We start from the raw sequence: 20,750 nt of genomic DNA, 5'->3' as shown, positions 1-20,750 counted from the left end.
GGCAGCTTGACATCAGGGCCCAGAGAAAAGTGGTATGTCTGGAGCAGAGCAAGTTAACAGGAGACAAGTAAGAGGTGAGGGGTCTTCTAGGATAGATCGAGGTTTGGAATGTATGCCAGGTATGATGAGAAGCTGTTGGGGGGTTGTTAAACAGGTGAGTGGCATGAGCCAACTGACCCTTTACAAAGCTCCCTCCAGCTGCCATGGGGAGAATGGACTGTGGGGGACCAGAGTAGAAGCAAGGGGCCCAGTGGGAAATGCTGGCAGGCATCCAGGCAGGGAGGTGAAGGTGATGGTGGGGGTCTGGAGTGCTATTTTATATGGATAGGGTAGATCAAGGATGACTCCTAGAATTTTGGCTTCAGCAACCGGAGGGTGGTAAGGTGATTTCCTGAGTTGGGGAAGGCAGGGGGGGCACAGGGTGTTTTGGAGGGCAGGAGTAGGGAAGCAGGAGTTTCCCTTTGGACGTGGCAGGGGATAAAGAGTCTATTCACCATACAAGTGGAGACATCAAATAGGTAGACGGGCATTTGAGGCTGGAGCTCAGCGGGGAGGCTGGCTGGGGACTGGCAGTTATGAGTTGTCAGGCAGAGGACGGGGCTCCCGCCCTTGAGAGCTTTGTGCTTGAGGGGGGTGACAGCAGGGGAGTGACAGGAGGGTGTAGGGGCAGCAGATGCTTGTGCTGGGGGAGTATGTTGTGATTTCCCAAACACCTTGCAGATACTAATATTACTCAGGCCTCAGTACAATCCAGTAAAGAGTCAGACATTCTTATCCCCATTTTGTAGATGAGAACACTGAGCCCCGAGAGAGCTATGACTCAGTAGTAATGACTACCATTTATGCAGGACCACTCGAGTGAACAGAGACCAGGCTAAACATGCTACGTGTGTTGCATTTAATTCCTATAATAGCCCCAGGGGGTAAGAGTTATTGTGGTATCACCCGAGGAAATGGAGGCGTAAACAGGGTAAGGGATGCCCACAGTCCCCCAACTGTGTGAGGGACAGCCGGGTGTCTGGCCGTCTCCAGGACACCATGCACTGTTACCCTCTACAGTTAGGGAGGCCAAGGCCCAGAAGAGAGCTGCCTTTCCCTGAGTCACGCAGCGAGAAGCAAGCAACAGGGCCTAGGCTCAGACCCCCAAGGTTCCCAGCTGGCAGGGACCCTGGCACTCTTCTGACCGCCCTCCCACCTAGCTCCCTCCACACAGTTCTGGGCAAGTCGGGGTGCCGTTTCTCCCAGGTGGCTCCTGGGACAGGTGCTCTCTCCCTTCCCAGGCAGCCCCCTCCACCACGGGGCCACCTGTCATGGCTCAGAGAGTAAGGAAGCCCGTCCTCACTCTGAACGCAACTGATGACAATGTAGTTTACGGGGTCCCCCAGACACCCCCCTTCCTGTTCTCTCCGCCCTGGACTTAATTCTAAACTGTCCATGTCTTGGGATGGGGTGTCCAAAACTGGTCATAGCTTGCCATCTCAGGGATGGCCGGTGAGTGTCACGCAGACACCATCCCAGTCTGGGTGGCTGCCAGAGCATGTGTGGGGGCCTGCAGTTGGGGGGGGTGGGGAGTCTGCCCTGTGCGCTGGAGTGAGGCGCTGCACCTGGGCCCAAGCGGCCACAGCAGGGGCCAGGCCTCCTCTAGTTCCTTTTAAAGGCTTTTTTCCACCACCACCCTCCCCCGACCCTCAGGTGGAACCAAGCCCAGATGGGAAAGTGGACAATTATACTCCTGTTCACCCGTGTGTCACGTAAATAGAGCGTCAGTCTTTCTGCCCGACTGTGGCCAAGATCCCAGTTGCGGCAAAGTACAGCCTGAAACCCCACCAATCAGTCCTAGGTTTCACTCATTCATTCACTGGAAATTCATTGATCGCCTGCTGGGTGCCCACACTGGGGTTGGGTGATCAGAATCCAGCGATGAACGAGAACCGGTCTCTTCCCTTCTCAGCTCTAGTGGGATGTGCTAAGCCCTCTGTGCCCGTTTTTCTCACAGGTCAGGAACGGAGCAGATGATCCACTAAATATCCTGGCCAGGGGCCCTTCCCCGGTGTCTCCACTTCCTCTGACTGCTCCACCATCTTGACTTGGTCCTAATGCGCCCCCAAGTGGCTTCAGATTGCATGCTGCTTGTAGATTATGGAGAAATGGGGCCTCCTACTGGTTAACCCCAGTCCTGAGCCAGCACAGCACCCAGAATCTTCTGTCATTCTGCAATTTCTTTAGTCAGCAAACATTTCGTGAACATCCACCATGCCCCAGCACATTTTTGCAAGGGGGATACAGTGAGGAATAAGGCAGACAAGCCTGTGCCCTCCCAGAGCTGGCACCTACCCATAGCTGACAATTGCTATGAAGGAAGAAAAAGAGTATAATGTAATAGAGAGAGATTGAGGAGAGGAAGACTCCTCATCAGAGCGGGTAGCCAGGGGAGGCCTCTCTCAGGAGGGGGCGTTTTATAGAGACTTGCATGATGAGGCGGGGCCAATCATGTGCAGATCAAGAAGTGGGAGGGCAACAGCATGTGCAAAGGCTCTGAGGTGGGGACCTTTTTCGAGTTCAGTAACAGGAAGGAGACCAGTGTGATTCGCTCCGAGTCAAGGAGTGAGAGTCCTGGTTGACGAGGAAGGCCAGGTCATCCAGGGCCATGGCAAGGAGTTGAATTGTCTTACAAGTGTGATGAAAACCAGTGGAGGCTTTATGGTTAGATTAACATTTCAGAACAGGAACCCCTGGAGGCGTCTGTGGATAGAATTCAGGGGAGTCCATGAACTTGGATGGGAGAAAATTATGTCTCAACTTTTACTATCCTCTAACTGAAAATGTTACGTTTCCTTCTATTATGAATAGACCACAGTAGCATTAGCGGGACTCTGTCACCAATGGAATCCACAGGTATTTCTATACACAGAGACCTCAAAATATTGTTTTTACTCATCATTGCTTTGAAATTACAGTAGTCATCAGATGTGTTGCTTGATCTTATTATTTAATGGGCTAATAAAGAAACCCATAGGTTATTATCACAATTCAAGATGTTGGATGACTTTTTCGTATATAGTTGATTTCATATGAAATCCTATGCATTTTATTTTACCCATTCTTTAACTCTGAGAAGGGGGCAGTAGGTTTTGTCAGACATCAAGTAATTCAGAGCACAGAAAAAATTTAGAACTTTTTTGTTCAGGCTTGCAGATGTGTTGGATGGGGGAGAGAAGGGATGGAGGGTATCGGGACTGCCCCCTAAGTTTCTGGTCTGAGTGACAGTGAGTGGGGGTGTGGTTGGGTTTTTCATGTGGACTTCTCACCATGAGGCCCTCTGCAAATCGGGATGCACTTTCCCCACCCTTTTCCTCTCCAGGGGAGATGCAGAAAGAAATCTGCAGACACCTCTCTTTTAGGCTTCTGGGGAGAAAGGGAGTTTTCACTGAGAGTCACACTAGGGAGAGACAGTAGTTAACAAATACTTTAATCAGCAAGCTAGTCAGAAAAACGTTGGTGATAAGTCTTTATATCTGGCTTTATTCCTTGATTCAGCTCAGTGGGCATTTAATGGGGGCTGACCAGATTGTGTTGAGGGTTAGGGATATGAGCAGAGTAAGACCTGGCCTCTGCCTTCTAGAGTTATAGTGTAGCAGAGAAAAATTGTACATAAGCAAATGCACTGCATCGCGAGAAATGCAGGGTAGAGCAGGGTGGGTTCAGTTTTGTGGGGCCTGATTTTTATACAGTGTGCAGGTCTTTTTAGAGAAAAGGAAGACAAAATTATGAGACCAAAATTAGGTACGGGGACTTGGAAGGATCCGTTGTGAAGGGGTGGGGGGCCTGAAATCCAGGCTTCACTCACATCGTGGCCAGGCCTCATGTGGAAGGGACACCACCATGTGATTGATCAGATGGAGAGGCTCAGAAGACAAGGCAAGAATGGACACAGTTTCAAAGGATAGAGTATTGGGACTTCAAACCCCTTAAGCTGTATTCTTAGATGACGAGTAACTAGAGAAAAGAAGTGAGAGGTCAGGAGCATCTGGGTACTCTGTCCACTTTCTGAGGCACAGGGAGAAGGCAGAGGCCTTTGCAGTGGACGGGAAATAGCCTTGAACAGTCAAAACATGAATGGTTGGGAAAACAGAGATGTCGGGCAGAAATGAGTGTTCGGTTGGGTAGGTGGGGGTGGGACATCTTTATTTATTTAGGCTAGGTAAATGTTCAAAACTCAAGAGATATGGAAGGATTTACAGTGTTGCCAGTTTCTGGTATAGTTTCCGAGGTATAGTCTATGCATACGCAGGAAATACCTAGAAATACTTTTAAAAAAATGCAAACAGTAGCACATCATACCCAGTGTTCTGTCTCTTGAGCTCTCCATTCAACAGGACATCTTGGAGATTGTTCCATTTCAGGACACGAAGAGTGTCCTCATTCTTTCTGATGAATGTATAGTATTCCGTCATAAAGATCCACCCTAGTTCATTTACCTCTTCCCCACTGCTGTGTGTTCAGCTTGTTTCCACTCTTGCTGAACACTGCATGATGCTAGGAATACCCTTCTAGAGAGAGCATTTTGCACGTGTGAATGTATCTCTAAGATAAATTCCTAGAAGTGAAATGGCTGAGTCAAAGGGTATATGCCTTTGTAATTCTTTTTTACTTTTTAAAAATTTTATTGTATTTAAATTCAATTAATTAACATATAATATATTATTGGTTTCAGAGGTAGAGGTCAGTGATTCATCAGTCTTTTTTTTTTTAAAGATTTTTTATTTATTTATTCATGAGAGACAGAGAGAGAGAGAGAGAGAGAGAGAGAGAGAAGCGGGCTCCCAAGGAGCAGGGAGCCTGATGCAGGACTCGATCCCAGGACCCTGGGATCACGACCTGAGCCGAAGGCAGACGCTTAACCATCTGAGCCACCCAGGCGCCCAGTGATTCATCAGTCTTATATAACACCCAGTACTTATCACATCACATGCCCTCCTTAATGTCCATCACTCAGTTACCCCTCCCCCCCACCTCCCCTCCAGCAACCCTGAGTTTGTTTCCTATGATTAAGAGTCTCTTATGGTTTGTCTCCCTCTCTGATTTCGTCTTGTTTTATTTTTCCTCTCTTCCCCTGTGATCCTGTTTTATTTCTTAAATATACACAATGGAATATTATGCAGCCATCAAAAGGAATGAGATCTTGCCATTTGCAACGACATGGATGGAACTGGAGGGTGTTATGCTGAGTGAAATAAGTCAATCAGAGAAAGACATGTATCATATGACCTCACTGATATGAGGAATTCTTAATCTCAGGAACAAACTGAGGGTTGCTGGAGTGGTGGGGGCGGTGGGAGGGATGGGGTGGCTGGGTGATGGACATTGGGGAAGATATGTGCTACGGTGAGCGCTGTGAATTGTGTAAGACTGTTGAATCACAGGTCTGTACTTCTGAAACAAATAACGTAACATATTTTAAGAAAAAAGAAAAAGAAGAAGATAGCAGGAGAGGAAGAATGAAGGGGAGTGAGTCAGAGGGGGAGACGAACCAGGAGAGATGGTGGACTCTGAGAGACAAACTGAGGTTTCTGGAGGGGGGGACGGTGGGGGGATGGGTTGGCCTGGTGATGGGTATTGAGCAGGGCACGTTCTGCATGGAGCACTGGGTGTTATGAACAAACAATGAATCATGGAACAGTACACCAAAACAAATTATGTAATGTATGGTGATTAACATAACAATAAAAAAATTAAAAATAAATAAATAAATTAAAAAATCTTTTTTTAAAGAAAAAAAATTCCACATATGAGTGAGATCATATGATAATTGTCTTTCTCTGATCGACTTACATTGCTCAGCATAATACCCTCTAGTTCCATCCACATCGTTGCAAATGGCAAGATTTCATTTTTTGATGGTTGAATAATAGTCCATTGTGTGTGTATATTTATATATATACACACCACATTTTCTTTATCCATTCATCTGTCGATGGACATCTGGGCTCTTTCCATAGTTTGGCTGTTGTGGACATTGCTATGAACATTGGGGTGCAAGTGCCCCTTTGGATCACTGCATTTGTATCTTTGGGGTAAATACCCAGTAGTGCAATTGCTGGATCGTAGGGTAGCTCTATTTTCAACTTTCTGAGGAACTTCCATACTGTTTTCCAGAGTGGCTACACCAGCTTGCATTCCCACCAACAGTGTAGGAGGGTTCCCCTTTCTCTGCATCCCCGCCAACATCTATCGTTTCCTGACTTGTTAATTTTAGCCATTCTGACTGGTGTGAGGTGGTATCTCATTGTGGTTTTGATTTGGATTTCCCTGATGCTAAGTGATGTTGAGCATTTTTTCATGTGTCTGTTGGTCATTAGTATGTCTTCTTTGGAGAAATGTCTTTCATGTCTTCTGCCCTGCCTTTGTAATCCTGACAGACATTGCCAAATTATCTTCTCACTAGTGATGTGCAAGAGTGTGTGTTTCCCCATTTGCCCCAACACAGCGTGTTATACACTGCTGTTATCTTTGCCCATCAGATATGTAAAAATAGTATCTCAGTGCAGTTGTAGCTCTGTTTATCTTATTGTGAATGAGTCTGAATGTGTTTTCATTCAGAGCAGTTTATATTTCCTTTGCTGGGCACTCACCAGCCCTATGTTGGCCAGATTACTACTGAATTGTTAGTTTTTCTCTTATTGATCTGTAATCACTCTTTATATGTTAAAGAAACGAACCCTTTGTGTCAAGTTGCGTATGTTTTTTCCTCAGTTTGTTCACTTCCTAGGACATTAAATTGGTCTTTGGAATAATGATAGCATTGGGAGGAATTGAAGGGCATATGTCATCTGCCTCAATTTCCCAGAAGGAAAAAGAATGTCACCCTAAGTAACATAACTTTCAACTGTCATAAAAGTTGCTGAGCAAATTATGAAGCATCAGTGTGGGTTCGTTCAACAAATATATGTGGAGCACTTACTGGCTGCCAGATATTCTAGATGCTGAGATTATACTAATGACCAAAACCATCAAGATCACAGTCTCATGGAGCTGACATACCAGGTGAGGGAGAGGCACTGTGAAAGGGTAAACAGAGAGATACCTTGAGGTAGTGATAAGTCTTAACAGACGAGGTGAAATGGAGATAACAAAGAGAGGGGTGGTGGTGGCTGCTTTAGATTAGGTGGTTAAGGAGGGCATCTCTGAAGAGGTGATTTTTTTTTTTTTTAAGAGAGAGAATGTGAGTGCCTGAGGAGGGGGAACAAAGGGAGAGAGAGAATCTTTTTTTTTTTTTAAGGATTTATTTAATTTTAGAGAGAGAGAGAGAGCGCGCCACAAGCAGAAGGGGCAGAGGGAGAGGGAGAGACTCTTAAGCAGGCTCCACGCCCAGCATGGAGCCTGACGTGGGGCTCAATCTCATGACTCTGAGATCATGACCTGAGCTGAAATCGAGAGTCAGATACTTAACTGACTGAGCCACCCAGGCGCCCCTGAAGAGGTGATTTTACGTAAAGACCTGGTGACAGGAAGGGCCTAGGCAGGAGTATAAGAACTAGAACTGCTTGGCAGCGGGAACAGCATGTGCAAAGGCCCTGAGGTAGGAGTTGAGGTCAGGAAGACTAGCACGGGCTTTGGTATGAAGGACCTTAGAGAGCAGGTAAGGGGTTTTGATTGTATTACTGTGGCTATGAGAAGCCACTGGAGTGTGTGTGTGTGTGTCTGTGTCTGTGTCTGTGTCTGTGTCTGTGTTTAAGGGGGTTTTGCTTTTTCTTTTGGAAATGTTCAAACCTAAAAGTGGAGGGTATGATATAAGGAACTGTACGTGCCTTCACCCACTCAGTAGACACCAACCTTTTGCCAATCCTGTTTCATCTATACCCTTCACTTTTTTTGTGGAGAGGCTGGATGTTTTTTTCTCTCCCTCTGTCCCTGCTTCATTTCCCTTAAAAAAAAAAATCTTTTCATTGAAGTATAACAAATACTGTAAAGTGCACAAATCATAAATATACAGATCAGTGATGCTCACAAACTGAGCATACTCATGTAACTTGCAGCCAGATCAAGAACTGAATATGGCCAGCTCCCCAGGAGCCCCTGGGGATGCCTTCTAGCCTCTCCCTCCCCAAATGCAAATGGAACCATATAGGATGCTCTCTATCATGTCTAGCTTCTTCCATGTATCATGTCTGGGAAGTTTATTTTGCTGTGTGCCATTACAGAGTGTAGACTGCCCCTTCTCATTGCTGTAGCATTCCAGTGAATCAGTTTACTCACCCATTTCGATTCTGATGGGTACCTGGCCTTTCTTTGGGTTTGGGCCATTACAAATGGTTCTGCCGTGAACACTGTGGCACGTGTCTTTTGGTGAACACATGTATGCACTTACAGTGGCTAACACCCAGGCGGGAAATCGCTGGGTCATGAGACAGGTATATGTTTGGCTTTAGTAAATACTGCCTGTATTTGTTTTCTAGAGCTGCTATAACAACCAACCACCAACTGGCTGTCTTAAACAACAGAAATGTATTCTTTCACAGCTCTGGAAGCTATAAGTCTGAAGCCAGTGTGTTGGTAGGGTTGGGCATCTTCTCTCTGGGTCTCTTCACAGTGCCTTCCCTCTGTACATGCTTGTCTCTGTGTCCAAATTCCCCCTTACTAAATGGACATCCATCATATTGGATTAGGACCCTATCTTCAAATAAGGCCACTCTCTGGGGTTCTGGGGCGTTAGGATTCCTATATATCTTTTGAGGGGCGGACATAATTCAAACCATAACAGTGCCAAAGAGTTTTCCAAAGTTGTTGAACCAATTTACTGTGCTGGAGTATTTTATTTTATTTTATTTTATTTTATTTTATTTTATTTTATTTTATTTTGCTGTGCTGGAGTATTTTAAAGCTAATTCCAGACATGGTATCGTTTGCCTCAAGTGTTTTAAGAGAAGGGAAGACTTGGTCTGATTTACATTTTTAAACGATACTATTTGTTCTGTGGTTCAGTGTAAGACAAGGCAAATATTTCTTCAAGAAAGAGAAGGTAAATCAAGAGCGAGCCCTCCTGGGTCAGCCCAGATAGGATGCTCTGGTAGCCTGGGGTTGGGAGAAGCCTCCTGTGGGCCCTTACCTAAGGGAAGCCATTCACAGACCGTGCTCCATCCCTCCCCGCCCACTCTGTGGAACCCCTCAGGGCTCACACGGTGCAGAGGGAGCTGGGCCAGGACTCAGGCTTTCTGTCCATCCCCCTCCCTGCCAGGACATACAGCAGCTCCTCCAGCTTCAGCAGCTGGTGCTTGTGCCAGGCCACCACCTCCAGCCACCTGCTCAGTTCCTGCTGCCACAGGCCCAGCAGAGTCAGCCAGGTAAGGCCCCACCCACCCCATGGCCTCCCCTCCCCGAGGATGCTTCCACAGAACTCTCCGTCCTCCCTCACCCTGTGCAATCCCCTTGTCTCCCCAGGCCTGCTACCGACGCCAAATCTCTTCCAGCTACCTCAGCAAACCCAGGGAGCTCTTCTGACCTCCCAGCCCCGAGCCGGGCTGCCCCCACAGGTAAGAATGTCCACCGATATGCCAGGCTGGGTGAAGGGGGGGTGGGAGGGTGAGGGTCTCTGCTCCCTTCAACCCTCCCCATGACCATAGGGGCCAGAATAGGAGTTGGGAGACCTGGGGACCAGCCCTGCTCTGCCACTGATTTGCTATGGGACCTTAGACAAGCCACTCTCCCTGTCTGGGTCAGCTTCTTCCTCTATAGAAGGAGGGGAATCAGCCAGGCCAGGGGCTCTTAACCCTTTCAGACACGTGGACTCCTTTGAGAATTTGACGAAAGATTTTGATCTGACCCCCACTACCCCAAAATGCAGACGTGCAAAAAACCTATAGGTTGTGGCCTGGCCTTTCTTTCAGTTTGCTGACTGGGTTCTAGACTTCAATAATAATCTTTCATGATTCTTTATGGATTTTGACGTTCCTTCCTACCCACTTTTTTTTAACAGCCCTTTCAAAAAATATGAACTATTTAACCCAAAAAGTTTAGAGACTAATACAGGGCTGAGCTGAATTCTGAAATCCAAAATGCTTGGAAAACCAAGTTGTTTTTGTAATGTGAGACCAGAAGTCATGTGGCTGCAAAACCTGTCTTGACCTAAGGCTAGGAGTATGACTTTCCTTTCTCCCTCCCATGTGATATTTGTGCTTTGCTGAGAGCTGTTAATGTGTTCAGTGATGGGGTGATGCCTCGACCCTGATGGGGGGAGTCACATTATTTGTGACCTGTGTAGGCTTTCTAAAATCTGTAAAATTTCTGAATTCCAAAACCCATCTGGCCCCAGCATTTGGAAAATGGATCAAGGACTTATGTGACCAACATGGTTGCACTCACCACCTGTTTCAGATATTTTTAGGGAAATAAAGCAATTCAGAGAGACCTGTTGCTTCTTTGTAAATCCCCCAGGCACCCTCCTCCTCTACTTTTAAAAATGCTTTCACTTTATCTGCAACCTTTCACGGGATTCTCCCATCAACCCCATGGGGTGGGCGGAGCAACCATGATTGTTTCCATTCTGCAGAGGGGAAAACTGAGGCCCAGGGGGATTAAGAAACTTGCCTGAGTTACCCAACAATTCGGTAGCAGAGCCAGTCATTAATTCCCTGCCTGAGAGAAGGATAAAACCATGGCCCCCAGCTCCAGGGAAAAAGCCATGGTTGAAAGGAGCTGGCTACTCCTGGGAGTTTGCAGGCTGGGAGGGAATGTGCAGAGAGAGAGTTGGGGGCAGTGAGAGGTCTCTATGGAGCAGCAGAGTGTCCCCTTGATGGGGATTGACAATGAGTGTGCATCAGCCTCCTGGGGACAGGTAGAGGAGAGCCTGCAGGAAGAGGTGGGATGGCAGAGAGGGAAGGAGGGAGGGAGGACTGCGCAGCCATTGCTGAGCCCCATCCTGGTCCTCGATCCTGCACCCCACCCACCCCTGCCCACCTTACCAGGCCGTGACCCGCCCCACGCTGCCCGACCCGCACCTCTCGCACCCGCAGCCCCCCAAATGCTTGGAGCCACCATCCCACCCCGAGGAGCCCAGTGACCTGGAGGAGCTGGAGCAGTTCGCCCGCACCTTCAAGCAACGCCGCATCAAGCTGGGCTTCACACAGGTCTGGGGCCACCCGGCAGCACGGGCGGTGGGCCTGAGGGTGACGCGGCTTGGCCAGGTGGTGGGCGGGGCGCGGGCTCCCTCTCCCCAGCACCGGGCAGTGAGCGTGGCCAAGTGGTGGGGGGGGGCGAGAGACCGCAGCCGGCCGGTGGGCGGGGCCAGGGGTGTGGCCAGCCGGTGGACCAGGGTGAGACCTGCGCCCTGACGGCCGCCCCATTCCCCACCCCACTCGGCCAGGGTGATGTGGGCCTGGCCATGGGCAAGCTCTACGGCAACGACTTTAGCCAGACGACCATCTCCCGTTTCGAGGCCCTCAACCTGAGCTTCAAGAACATGTGCAAACTCAAGCCCCTCCTGGAGAAGTGGCTCAACGACGCAGGTGGGACTGGGCCGGGGCTCCCAGGGCGGGCGGCCGGTGGTGGGCCCCGGAGGCTCCCTCTCATGCCCCCGTCTCCTCCCGGGCACAGAGACTATGTCTGTGGACTCAAGCCTGCCCAGCCCCAACCAGCTGAGCAGCCCCAGCCTGGGCTTCGACGGGCTCCCTGGCCGGAGACGCAAGAAGAGGACCAGCATCGAGACAAACGTCCGCTTCGCCTTAGAGAAGAGTTTTCTAGCGGTGAGGCCGCGGCCTTCTGGGAGGTTCTGAGGTGGGGGGGCGGGGTGGAACTGGGGTTCACCAGCCCTCTGCCCGCAGAACCAGAAGCCTACCTCAGAGGAGATCCTGCTGATTGCAGAGCAGCTGCACATGGAGAAGGAAGTGATCCGCGTCTGGTTCTGCAACCGGCGCCAGAAGGAAAAACGCATCAACCCCTGCAGCGCAGCCCCCATGTTGCCCAGCCCGGGGAAGCCAGCCAGCTACAGCCCCCATCTGGTACCAGGAGCCCCTCTGGGGGTGGGGGGCATAAAGCTCTGGCAACAGCCCACCCCTATGCAGGTGCCTCTGTGAAGCACAGTCTACTTGGTTGTCCACAGTGCCCGGCACAGGGGCAGGGAGACTCACCCTTGGGGACAGGCTGTCACAAGGTTGGAGCACAGTCACACGGGGACACAATTTCCAGGGAACTGTGGTCTTATGTGGGGGATACAAGCATCCACAGACACATACCAACAGAGCCAAAAATAGTTCTCACAGTGCATGGCCACATGAAGAGAGATCCCAGGTAGGAGATGGAGGTACCCCCCCCATACACACACACACGGGTTCACAGCCACACACACAGACACAGGCAGGGACAGCGTTATGTCCCTGGGTGTACATTCAGGTTCACAGCTGCATGCAGACCTGCTTGGGATCAGACGCACTGGGACACCCCTTTATTGCATCTCATGTGGAAAGGGGCTGTGACGTGACAGAGAGGAGCCCCCGAGGCCCCTGGTATGGAGGAAGAAGAGACTACCTGAGCTGAGTTCTAAAGGACAAGGGAGAGGTAGCCAGCCACTTAAAGACTGCCGTGCCCAAAGGCCTAGAAGCCGGAGTGTGCTGAGCCCAATCGGATGAACTCCAGTGCAATTTAAATGTGGTTGGAGCAGGAATGTATATGAATGAGTATGGGGGTAGGGGCTGGGCAGGGGCCAGACTCTCAAGTAACATGCTGAGGAGCTTGAACGTGAACCACGGGCAGTGAGGAGCTAAGGAGGAGTTTTGAGCTGGGGAGGGACAGGGTCACATTAAGAGTGAGGCTATTGGAGCTGATGGAGGCAGGGAGGCCAAGAAGGAGGCTGGTGGGTGGTCCCAGAAAATCAAGCAATAGGACATCCCAACACTCTGATGCAGAGACGCCCCTTATCATCATAATACTCCCCCCTCCACACACACACTTTAGCCCTGCAACTGGATGGTGTCAGAGAGGTGGGAGAACACTCAATTAGGCATTACTTTTTCCCACCTATGGTTCAGGATCACTTTGGGTAAATGTTAACGTAGATACGATGGAAAGAACCTAGCATAATACAAGCATAGCATTGTGCCCAAAGTCCCTTCTCCCCTCAGCCTGAGGGCAGATGAATGGGGGTCTTACCCACAGGGAGCATCATGGGGGCTACTGGGAAACAGTGGCCTCACCATGCCTTCTTTCCTCTCTCCCCAGGTCACACCCCAAGGGGGCGCCGGGACCTTGCCATTGTCCCAAGCTTCCAGCAGTCTGAGCACAACAGGTCAGGGCGGGCAGGAGCCCGTGAGGGGGCTTTGGGAGGCCCAGTACAGGCCTGAGGTTCTCTAGTGGCTTAGGGCATCTGTGGGCCTCAAGGCTGAGCCTGGGGATGAGGGAGGCAGGGGGCACAGAGAGGAGAGGGCAGCCTCACCTGTCCCTGCCGGAGCAGCTCGGCTCTCATCTGCTCTACGATTTCCTATGAGAAAAGCACAGGCTTTTTGCTAAAAGTTGATGTACTCGGGTTCTGGTCCTGGCTTTTATAAACTGTGTGAGCTCCAGGAGTGACTTCACCTCTCTGAGCCTCAGGTTTTATAAAATTATTGTGAATGTATAATACATACAAAAGCTATATACATGAACATATACATACAAGAGTGTGTATGTCTGTGTAACCCCCCCCGACACACACACACATACATGCTCTTTTGTGCCCAAAGGTCCCCTTGCTCCCTTCCTGGGACAGGGCCTGTGTATCACCACATATAAGAATAATAGAAAACTGGAGCCTGGCTGGCTCGGTCAGTGGAGTATGTGGCTCCTGATCTTGGGGTTGTGAGTTCGAGCCCTACATTGGGTGTAGAGATTACTGAAATAAATAAACTAAAAAAAAAAAAAAAAAAAAGAATAGAAAACAAACATGATATTGATTTTTCTCAGATTAAGAGATAAGAAGTGGAAGCTTATAAAGTTATAAGTGTGTGCCTGGCACTGTCTAAACTCTTTCTGAAGAATATCGACTCATCTCATCCTCACACTCATTTTATAAAGTAGGCCCTGTTATTATCCCCATTTTCCAGATTAGGCAACTGAAGGCCAGAGAGGTGAAGGTGCTCTCCCAAGGGCACAGATGGGGCGGAACAGGCAGGAATTTGCGGCCCGTGGCTGTCTGGCCGTCCGGCCGCTGAGTCCTCTCCACCTCGGTGCGCACAGCCGCAGCCCCCTGCCTGGCCCCTAGAGGGAGCCACAGGGCGAAGTCTTAGAGGCGCCCGGCGCCGAGGCTCAGGGCCGGGTTCGCGCCGTGTGAGCGCACCCGGGCACGGGGCTCGGCTCCGGGGGTGGCAGCTGCGCACGCTGCCATTATTGTGATCGCCGTCACGGCGGCCGTGAGAAGAGCCGGTGGGAGGCCTGAGTCTGTTCCCCCGGAGGAGATGCCACAGGGTGCGCGCCGGGCGGGAAGGCGAGCAGGGGTGGACCCCGGGTTCCCCGGTGGAGGACGAGTGGAAGCTGAAGTCTCCGTCTCTCTGTCTCTCTCTGGCAGTTACTACCTTATCCTCAGCTGTGGGGACGCTCCACCCCAGCCGGACAGCCGGAGGGGGTGGGGGCGGGGGCGGAGCCGCGCCCCCCCTCAATTCCATCCCCTCTGTTACTCCCCCACCCCCGGCCACCACCAACAGCACAAATCCCAGCCCTCAAGGCAGCCACTCGGCTATCGGCTTGTCGGGCCTGAACCCCAGCACGGGGTAAGTGGACAGTTGCACTTAGGGAGGCTGTGGGGAGAGAAGCAGGGTCGCCGCTGCTTCCCGGGTGGGAGCCGCGCCCCAGTTCTGCCGCCGGCGGGTCCCTGCCCCTGCTAACGCCTCTGCTTTGCCTCTTGCAGAAGCACAATGGTGGGGTTGAGCTCCGGGCTGAGTCCAGCCCTCATGAGCAACAACCCTTTGGCCACTATCCAAGGTGCGTGCTGCCTCATGTCACTCCCATCGCCACCAGCCTGGCCCCCTGGGGCCTCGAGCCTCCCCCCATTGCTGCTCCAGCCATGCCATCCTGCCCCGCTCACTGCATCGCTCGCCTCTTCATACCCATTTCTCCTTTGGGGAAGGTGTGAGGGCTGCTGATGGGGGTCAGTGGGGCCGATGGGAAGACAGGGGGCACTGCGGGCAGGATGCTGGAAGGTGCCCCCAGCCCAGCCCCTCTCTCTCTCCCCACCAGCCCTGGCCTCTGGTGGAACCCTGCCCCTTACCAGCCTTGACGGCAGCGGGAACCTGGTGCTGGGGGCGGCCAGCGCGGCTCCGGGGAGCCCCGGCCTGGTGACCTCACCGCTCTTCTTGAACCACGCCGGGCTGCCCCTGCTCAGCGCCCCGCCGGGCGTGGGCCTGGTCTCGGCAGCCGCTGCGGCCGTGGCGGCCTCCATCTCCAGCAAGTCTCCGGGCCTCTCCTCCTCCTCCTCCTCCTCCTCTTCCTCCTCCTCCTCCTCGTCCTCCACTTGCAGCGAGGCCACAGCACAGACCCCTGGAGGCCCCGGGGGGCCCGAGGCAGGGTGCAAGCCCGAGTGAGGGCCCGCCTTGCCTCCCCTCCTACTCCTCCGACCCCCACCTCAGTCCCCCCCCGCCTGGGAAGAGGGCGAGGAGGCCAGCAGTGGTGGTGCAGAGGGTCCTTGGAGCTGGAGTGACAAGGGAGGAAAGACCAAAAAAAAAAACCCCAACTAACCAAAAAAACAAAACAAAACAAAACAAAAAAACAAGAAAGAAAGAAAGAAAGAAAGAAAGAAAGAAAGAAAGAAAATGAAAGAAACCAACCAACAAAAAGAAACCAAAAATAATCACAACAGAAACCAGCTGCCCCAAAGGAACCAGAGGTGAAAAACAAACAAAAACCAAAACCAAAAACAAAAAAAATACCCCGCAAAACCAAACCAAAAACCAGTTGCGAGCCAGACCTCAGTGTGCTCACCCTCACTGCTACGACACCAAATAAGAACCCCAGCCAGGGGCAGAGAAGCCTCGGCAGGGCGGACCTCTCGCCGAGCCTCTGGCTGGGGGGCCAACCCCCAACCTTGCCTCCTCCAGTGGGGGCCAGAGAAGGCAAAAGAGAATGTGCCAGCCTCCAGCCCCAGCCCCCAGCCCTGGGCCAGCGAAGACAGGGCACAGGCTGGGGCCGACGGGGTGGGCTCAGAACCACCCGCCAAATGTTCTTTTCCAGAAGGTGAAAGAGAAGGGGCGTGAACAACCTTACACCAAATATTCAGTAGCTTCATCCAAAGGATGTACAGAATTTTTAGCGTTACGCTCAACAGAATGTGTCCCTACCATGTGTCCCCCTCTCCCTTGGGCCCCGGCTCTCCCCACCTGGGCAAGGGGTCTCGCTTTAACCTCCTCCCTCCCCCAGCCAGGGGAGAGTGCAGGGGCAGGCCTGGGATGACTTTTCACCCCTCGTACCTCCCCCTTTTCCCTTTGAAGGGTGGGCTAGGCCGGTTTGTGAAGTTCTAGCTCTCACATGTTCCCCCCCCCAACCCTGTCACCCTCCTCTGCTCTGGAATCCACCCCCTCCCTGGCCCAGGGGAAGGTGGAAGTTTCGGGCAAGAGGGATGAGGTGAAGGCATTCAAGTTGTCTTTTTTCCCATCCTCGTCTGTCAGTTTCCCTGAAAAAAAAAATTCATATTCCAGTGCCTATCCGTGGGATCCTTCACGTTCTTTGACATTGACCAGAAACCAAAAAGAGAACTCACCTCGCTCTTCCCGCCCTGTGTCCCTCTGATACTGGCAGATGCCTCTTCCTCCCCCCACCCGACACACATGTACACACGCACGCACCCCAGTGGTGGGGTTCCTCAAGGTGGCATCCCCATCAGGGTCCATGTGGCGGGGACAGTGCCATGACCTGTGGTCCCCATCTGAGAGGGCACTGTGGCGGCCACCACCCCCACGAGACCTCCCTCGAGTCTTGGCTGGACCCCATGTTTGCCCAGCCCTGGACCCGTCTCCATGGACAGAGGAGAGACGCCGCTGGGAGCCACTTTGCCCTCCTGCTATTGTGGAGGCCAACAAAGTTTTGAACCAAAAAAAAAACAAAAAACAAAAAAAAAACCCAACAGAACAAAACACAAAAAACAAAAAAACCAAACAAACAATAAATTAAAACTAGAAAAAAAAAGAATTTATAGATATATATATATATTTAAGGGAAAGAAGACAAGGACTCTTCAAGAATAAGAAGGAGCCGCGAGGTGGAGCCAAGCCCCTGCGCCAGTGGTCCAGGCCCTTGGTCCCCAAGGCGGATGGAAGGACAGACGCTTCTTTCTCTTCACAAATACCTCATGGACGTCGTCTTCGGGAAAGCCGGAGGGGGAGGCTGGGGCAGGGCCTGTCCCTCAGCCAGGGCGGATGGAAGCGGGTGGGCAGGGCGGAGAGAGGGGGGGCAGGGGCAGGGGTGGAGAGCCCCAAGCTCCCTGCCCCCCAATCCATTGAAAAAGCTTTAAAAAAAAAAAAAAACGAAACAGGAAACAAGGAATAAGAAAGCAAAAAGAATGGACGAAGGAAAACGAACAAACTTTCGGGTGGTTTGATTCCTCCTTTGATTTCTTTTTCTGTTCTCTTCAGTCTGTTCTCTGCTCCTCCCTCTCCCTCTTCCTTCGCTCTTCTCTCTCGCGCCTCCCAGTCTCCCGTCTTTCTGTGTCTCTCCTCAAACCAAAGTGTTGCTGTGAAGGACTCGAGCCATTGAAATCAGAGGCCTGGCCCCCGCTGGGCAGAGCAGCCGGGAGCCCGGAGCCCGGAGCCCCAAGCCAGCCGCGCTGCTGGCCGCTCCGAGGAGAGGCGGCCCCCGCGCTGGGCCCCCACCTCCCCAGGCCTCAGAGTTCTTTCTTTCTTTCTTGTCTCCCTTCTCCCACCCGGGAAATGAAACTGTTGGGCTGGGCCACGGAGACAGCAGAGACTTGGCTGTTTTGGGGGTCTCGGGGTGCCTTGTCTGGGCAGCCGTGGAGTGGCCGCCCCTCCCGCCCTGGCACTGATGGGGCCTGGCATGCCGTCGACCCATCCTCGCCAGAATGTAAGCATCTCCGCTGAACCGACTCCCTGCCCTTACCCTACCTCTGAGTTTGTCCATTTTTATTTCCTGAAGAGAAGGGACTGGCGAGAGGGCCTGGGCCCCTGCCCAAGGGTGGAGAGGGGGCCAAGGGCTCCTGAACAGATAGGAAAGACATTTGAGCAGAGCAAAGTGAAAGGAATTACGACCAAATACCCCTCCGAGAAGACAGGCAGCATGGAAGGCATGGTGGAGATGACTCAGAAACTATGATTCTAGACCAAAAAACAAAACAAAAAAAAAAACAAAAAAGAAAAAAAAAGAAAAAAAAAGGAAAGAAAATCCAGGACTCACCACCACCCACTTCATCCTGCTTCCTCCCCATCAAGTCCTGCCACTGGGGACCTCTCCCGCACCCCGCACCCCGCACCCCTGTGTGGGGGGAGTGGGGCAGAGAGGAGAGGAGGAAGCAGGGGCAGGGATGGGGCCGATGCCCTGACATTGGTGGAGGGACCCCCGTGCAGCCGGGGGTGGGGGGACTCTCCCCATCCAACCCCCATAACTGGGAAAAGAAAAACAAAAAAAAGAAAGAAAATTCCTGGGAGGGGAAAAATAACCAAATCCCAAGCTTTAACTACAGCTGTGAAACCAAATATTTGGAAGGGGGTGGGAGGGAGGGAGGGGCAAGTGTGCCCCAGGTCTCCCCCCTGGGCCCCCCTCCCCGAGGACTCGAGATAAGGCACCAAATACCTCATAGAACTTTAATGTTAAAAAAAAGGAAACCAAATATCGTTGGCTGGGGGCCAGCCAGGGCAAGGGGCTGGGGGGCTGGAGGGAGCCAGGGTTGGGAAGGTGATGGGGGAATTCATGCCCCCCACCCCGCTCTGCCCCTTCCACTCCAGTACCCTCTGTCTCGACTCCGGGAAACAAAACTATCTCATCGTTTTTATTTTGTGGTCTGTACAGAGCCTGTGTCCGTGTGTCTGTGTGTGAGCGAGAGAGTTGGGGGGCTGGGGGACTTGATGTGGGAGATGGGGAGGGAGACCCCAAGCTAGGCTCTGGGCTAGGTGAGATGTCTGAGGTGGGGGGGCCAGCGGCCTGGGCTAGAAAGAGAGGAAGATGAGTGGACTGGAGGAAGGGGGAGCCTTCTGAATTTCTCTTCTCCCCAACCCTGACCTCCTACTCGAGGGAGGGACAGAGAATGGGTCTACCCTAATGGTGGGCCTTTTGTGCCAAAAAAAAAAAAAAAAAAAAAAAATGCCAGTAACTAAAAAACCTCTCTGTTCTCTTCTGGGAGGGTGGGGGCTGGACGTGGGAGGGAGGGGCTGGGGGTATAAGTGGGGGTGGGTGGAGATGGGGAACCCAAGCCCTGTAGGAGTTGGGGCTAAGATCAGGAGGGGAGGGAAAGATATGAGTTTCCCCCGCACATCTCCTCCCTGGAGAAGGCCAAGAGAGGGTCTCCTAGCCCCGCACCCTGGGCAGACAGGCTAAGGGATTAGCCTTGTACGTAGGTGATGACCTGACTAATTTCCTTGCCCACTCAAATCCCAGGGTGCCTCTCTCTCCCTTTTAGCCCAGGGTAGGGGGAACTGAGTGAGAGAGAGAGTGAGACCGACTGAGCAAGATTGAGACACGCGGGCCCCCACTGGCCTCCGAGTGGGAAAGGCAAGTGCGAGAGATAAAGGCCTCCAAGAGAAAAAAGAAACAAACCAAAGATTTAACCATTAAAAAAAAAAAAAAAACCCACAGACAACTCCGCTACCTTTTTATACGTTGGAAAAAAAAGTGAAAAAAATTAAAAAATAAAAATTAAAAAAAATACACAAAAACTCCAAGCCGCAGTTCCTTCATGCGGTTTGAACTTTGACCTCAGCAGTCTCCAAAGCAAGATGACGATGACAAAGGCGAAAAAGAAGAAAAAAATAATGTATATTTTTAAGTATTTGTCCTTGAAATGTTAGCTCCTTGTTAAACAAACACAAAAAGGAGAGAAAAATCTAGAGAGAAGTGTTGCTGGGACGGAGACAACTATTTACTATGTCTGTGACCCCTCCCTTCTTCCTCCCCTTCCTCTCCTCTATCCCTGCTGCCCCTCCCCCAGCCCGTCCTCCAAGCCCAGGGGCTCAGTATTTATTTATTTACATGACTGCAGGGTGACTGGGGGCCTCTCTGCACTTGTAGAGAGGACCTTTGGATCATGGTAGGGTGGGGAAGGGGCAAGGAGTCTGGGGGAAAAGCAGGGACCTGATCTCGGATCAACTCCTCTCCGCTAGCTCCTTTCTGGCTTCCTATCCCACTGCAGCCACCGTCCCCTCCCAAATCCAAGCCTGCACTAGAGCAAGATGACCACCCGCCTTGTAAAGATCTGAGTGGCTCAGCCCTTTCTGGGGTGGGTGTCTCCCACCCACTCATTCAGATGACCAGGTTGGAATGGGGAGGGGAGGTAGTGGCGAGGAGCGGGCAAGGGAGACCATGAAGTGGTGTCTGGAAATTGAATAGGCCTGGAGGAGACCTGCCTTTTGTCCGTTCTCAGCAAGTTAGCCCCACTTTCAGTTCCGTCTGACCCCTGTGTTGGTAGCCCCCCCCACCCATCCTGTACCCCCTCCCTGTCTCCTCGTGGTAGCGGGTTAGCGTTTCAGTGTTCTTAACTCCAATCTGCTTGTTCATTGTACAATGTGCTTCTTTTAAGGCCCCGTTTTTGTAACTTGAGTGTGTCATTCATCTGAACAACATCAAAAAATAAA

General features: G+C 51.6%; 1 protein-coding gene across 12 annotated transcripts in view; it reads left to right on the top strand.

Moving 5' to 3' along the window:
• POU2F2 (POU class 2 homeobox 2) overlaps positions 1-18,348 on the top strand; it is a 75,358-nt gene extending 57,010 nt beyond the window's left edge. For 5 of the 12 annotated variants that reach the window (XM_025849679.2, XM_073890227.1, XM_025849678.2 and 2 more), the window contains 10 exons: positions 9,236-9,341; positions 9,439-9,530; positions 10,962-11,123; positions 11,360-11,501; positions 11,590-11,738; positions 11,817-11,993; positions 13,210-13,276; positions 14,531-14,732; positions 14,870-14,943; positions 15,199-18,348. In XM_025849679.2, coding sequence (XP_025705464.1) covers positions 9,236-9,341; positions 9,439-9,530; positions 10,962-11,123; positions 11,360-11,501; positions 11,590-11,738; positions 11,817-11,993; positions 13,210-13,276; positions 14,531-14,732; positions 14,870-14,943; positions 15,199-15,542 — 1,515 coding nt within the window. In that variant the 3' untranslated portion in view covers positions 15,543-18,348. The remainder of the gene's footprint in view (positions 1-9,235; positions 9,342-9,438; positions 9,531-10,961; positions 11,124-11,359; positions 11,502-11,589; positions 11,739-11,816; positions 11,994-13,209; positions 13,277-14,530; positions 14,733-14,869; positions 14,944-15,198) is intronic. The other 7 variants (XM_025849682.2, XM_025849677.2, XM_073890228.1 and 4 more) reach the window with 3 other exon arrangements.
• The last annotated feature ends 2,402 nt before the right edge of the window (positions 18,349-20,750 follow it).

This window comes from Callorhinus ursinus, unplaced genomic scaffold, assembly GCF_003265705.2.
Source record: "Callorhinus ursinus isolate GAN/ISIS: 27379988/994484 unplaced genomic scaffold, GSC_fseal_2.0 scaffold134, whole genome shotgun sequence".
NCBI classification, from domain to species: domain Eukaryota; kingdom Metazoa; phylum Chordata; class Mammalia; order Carnivora; family Otariidae; genus Callorhinus; species Callorhinus ursinus.
This window is presented reverse-complemented; position numbering and strand designations above follow the sequence as displayed.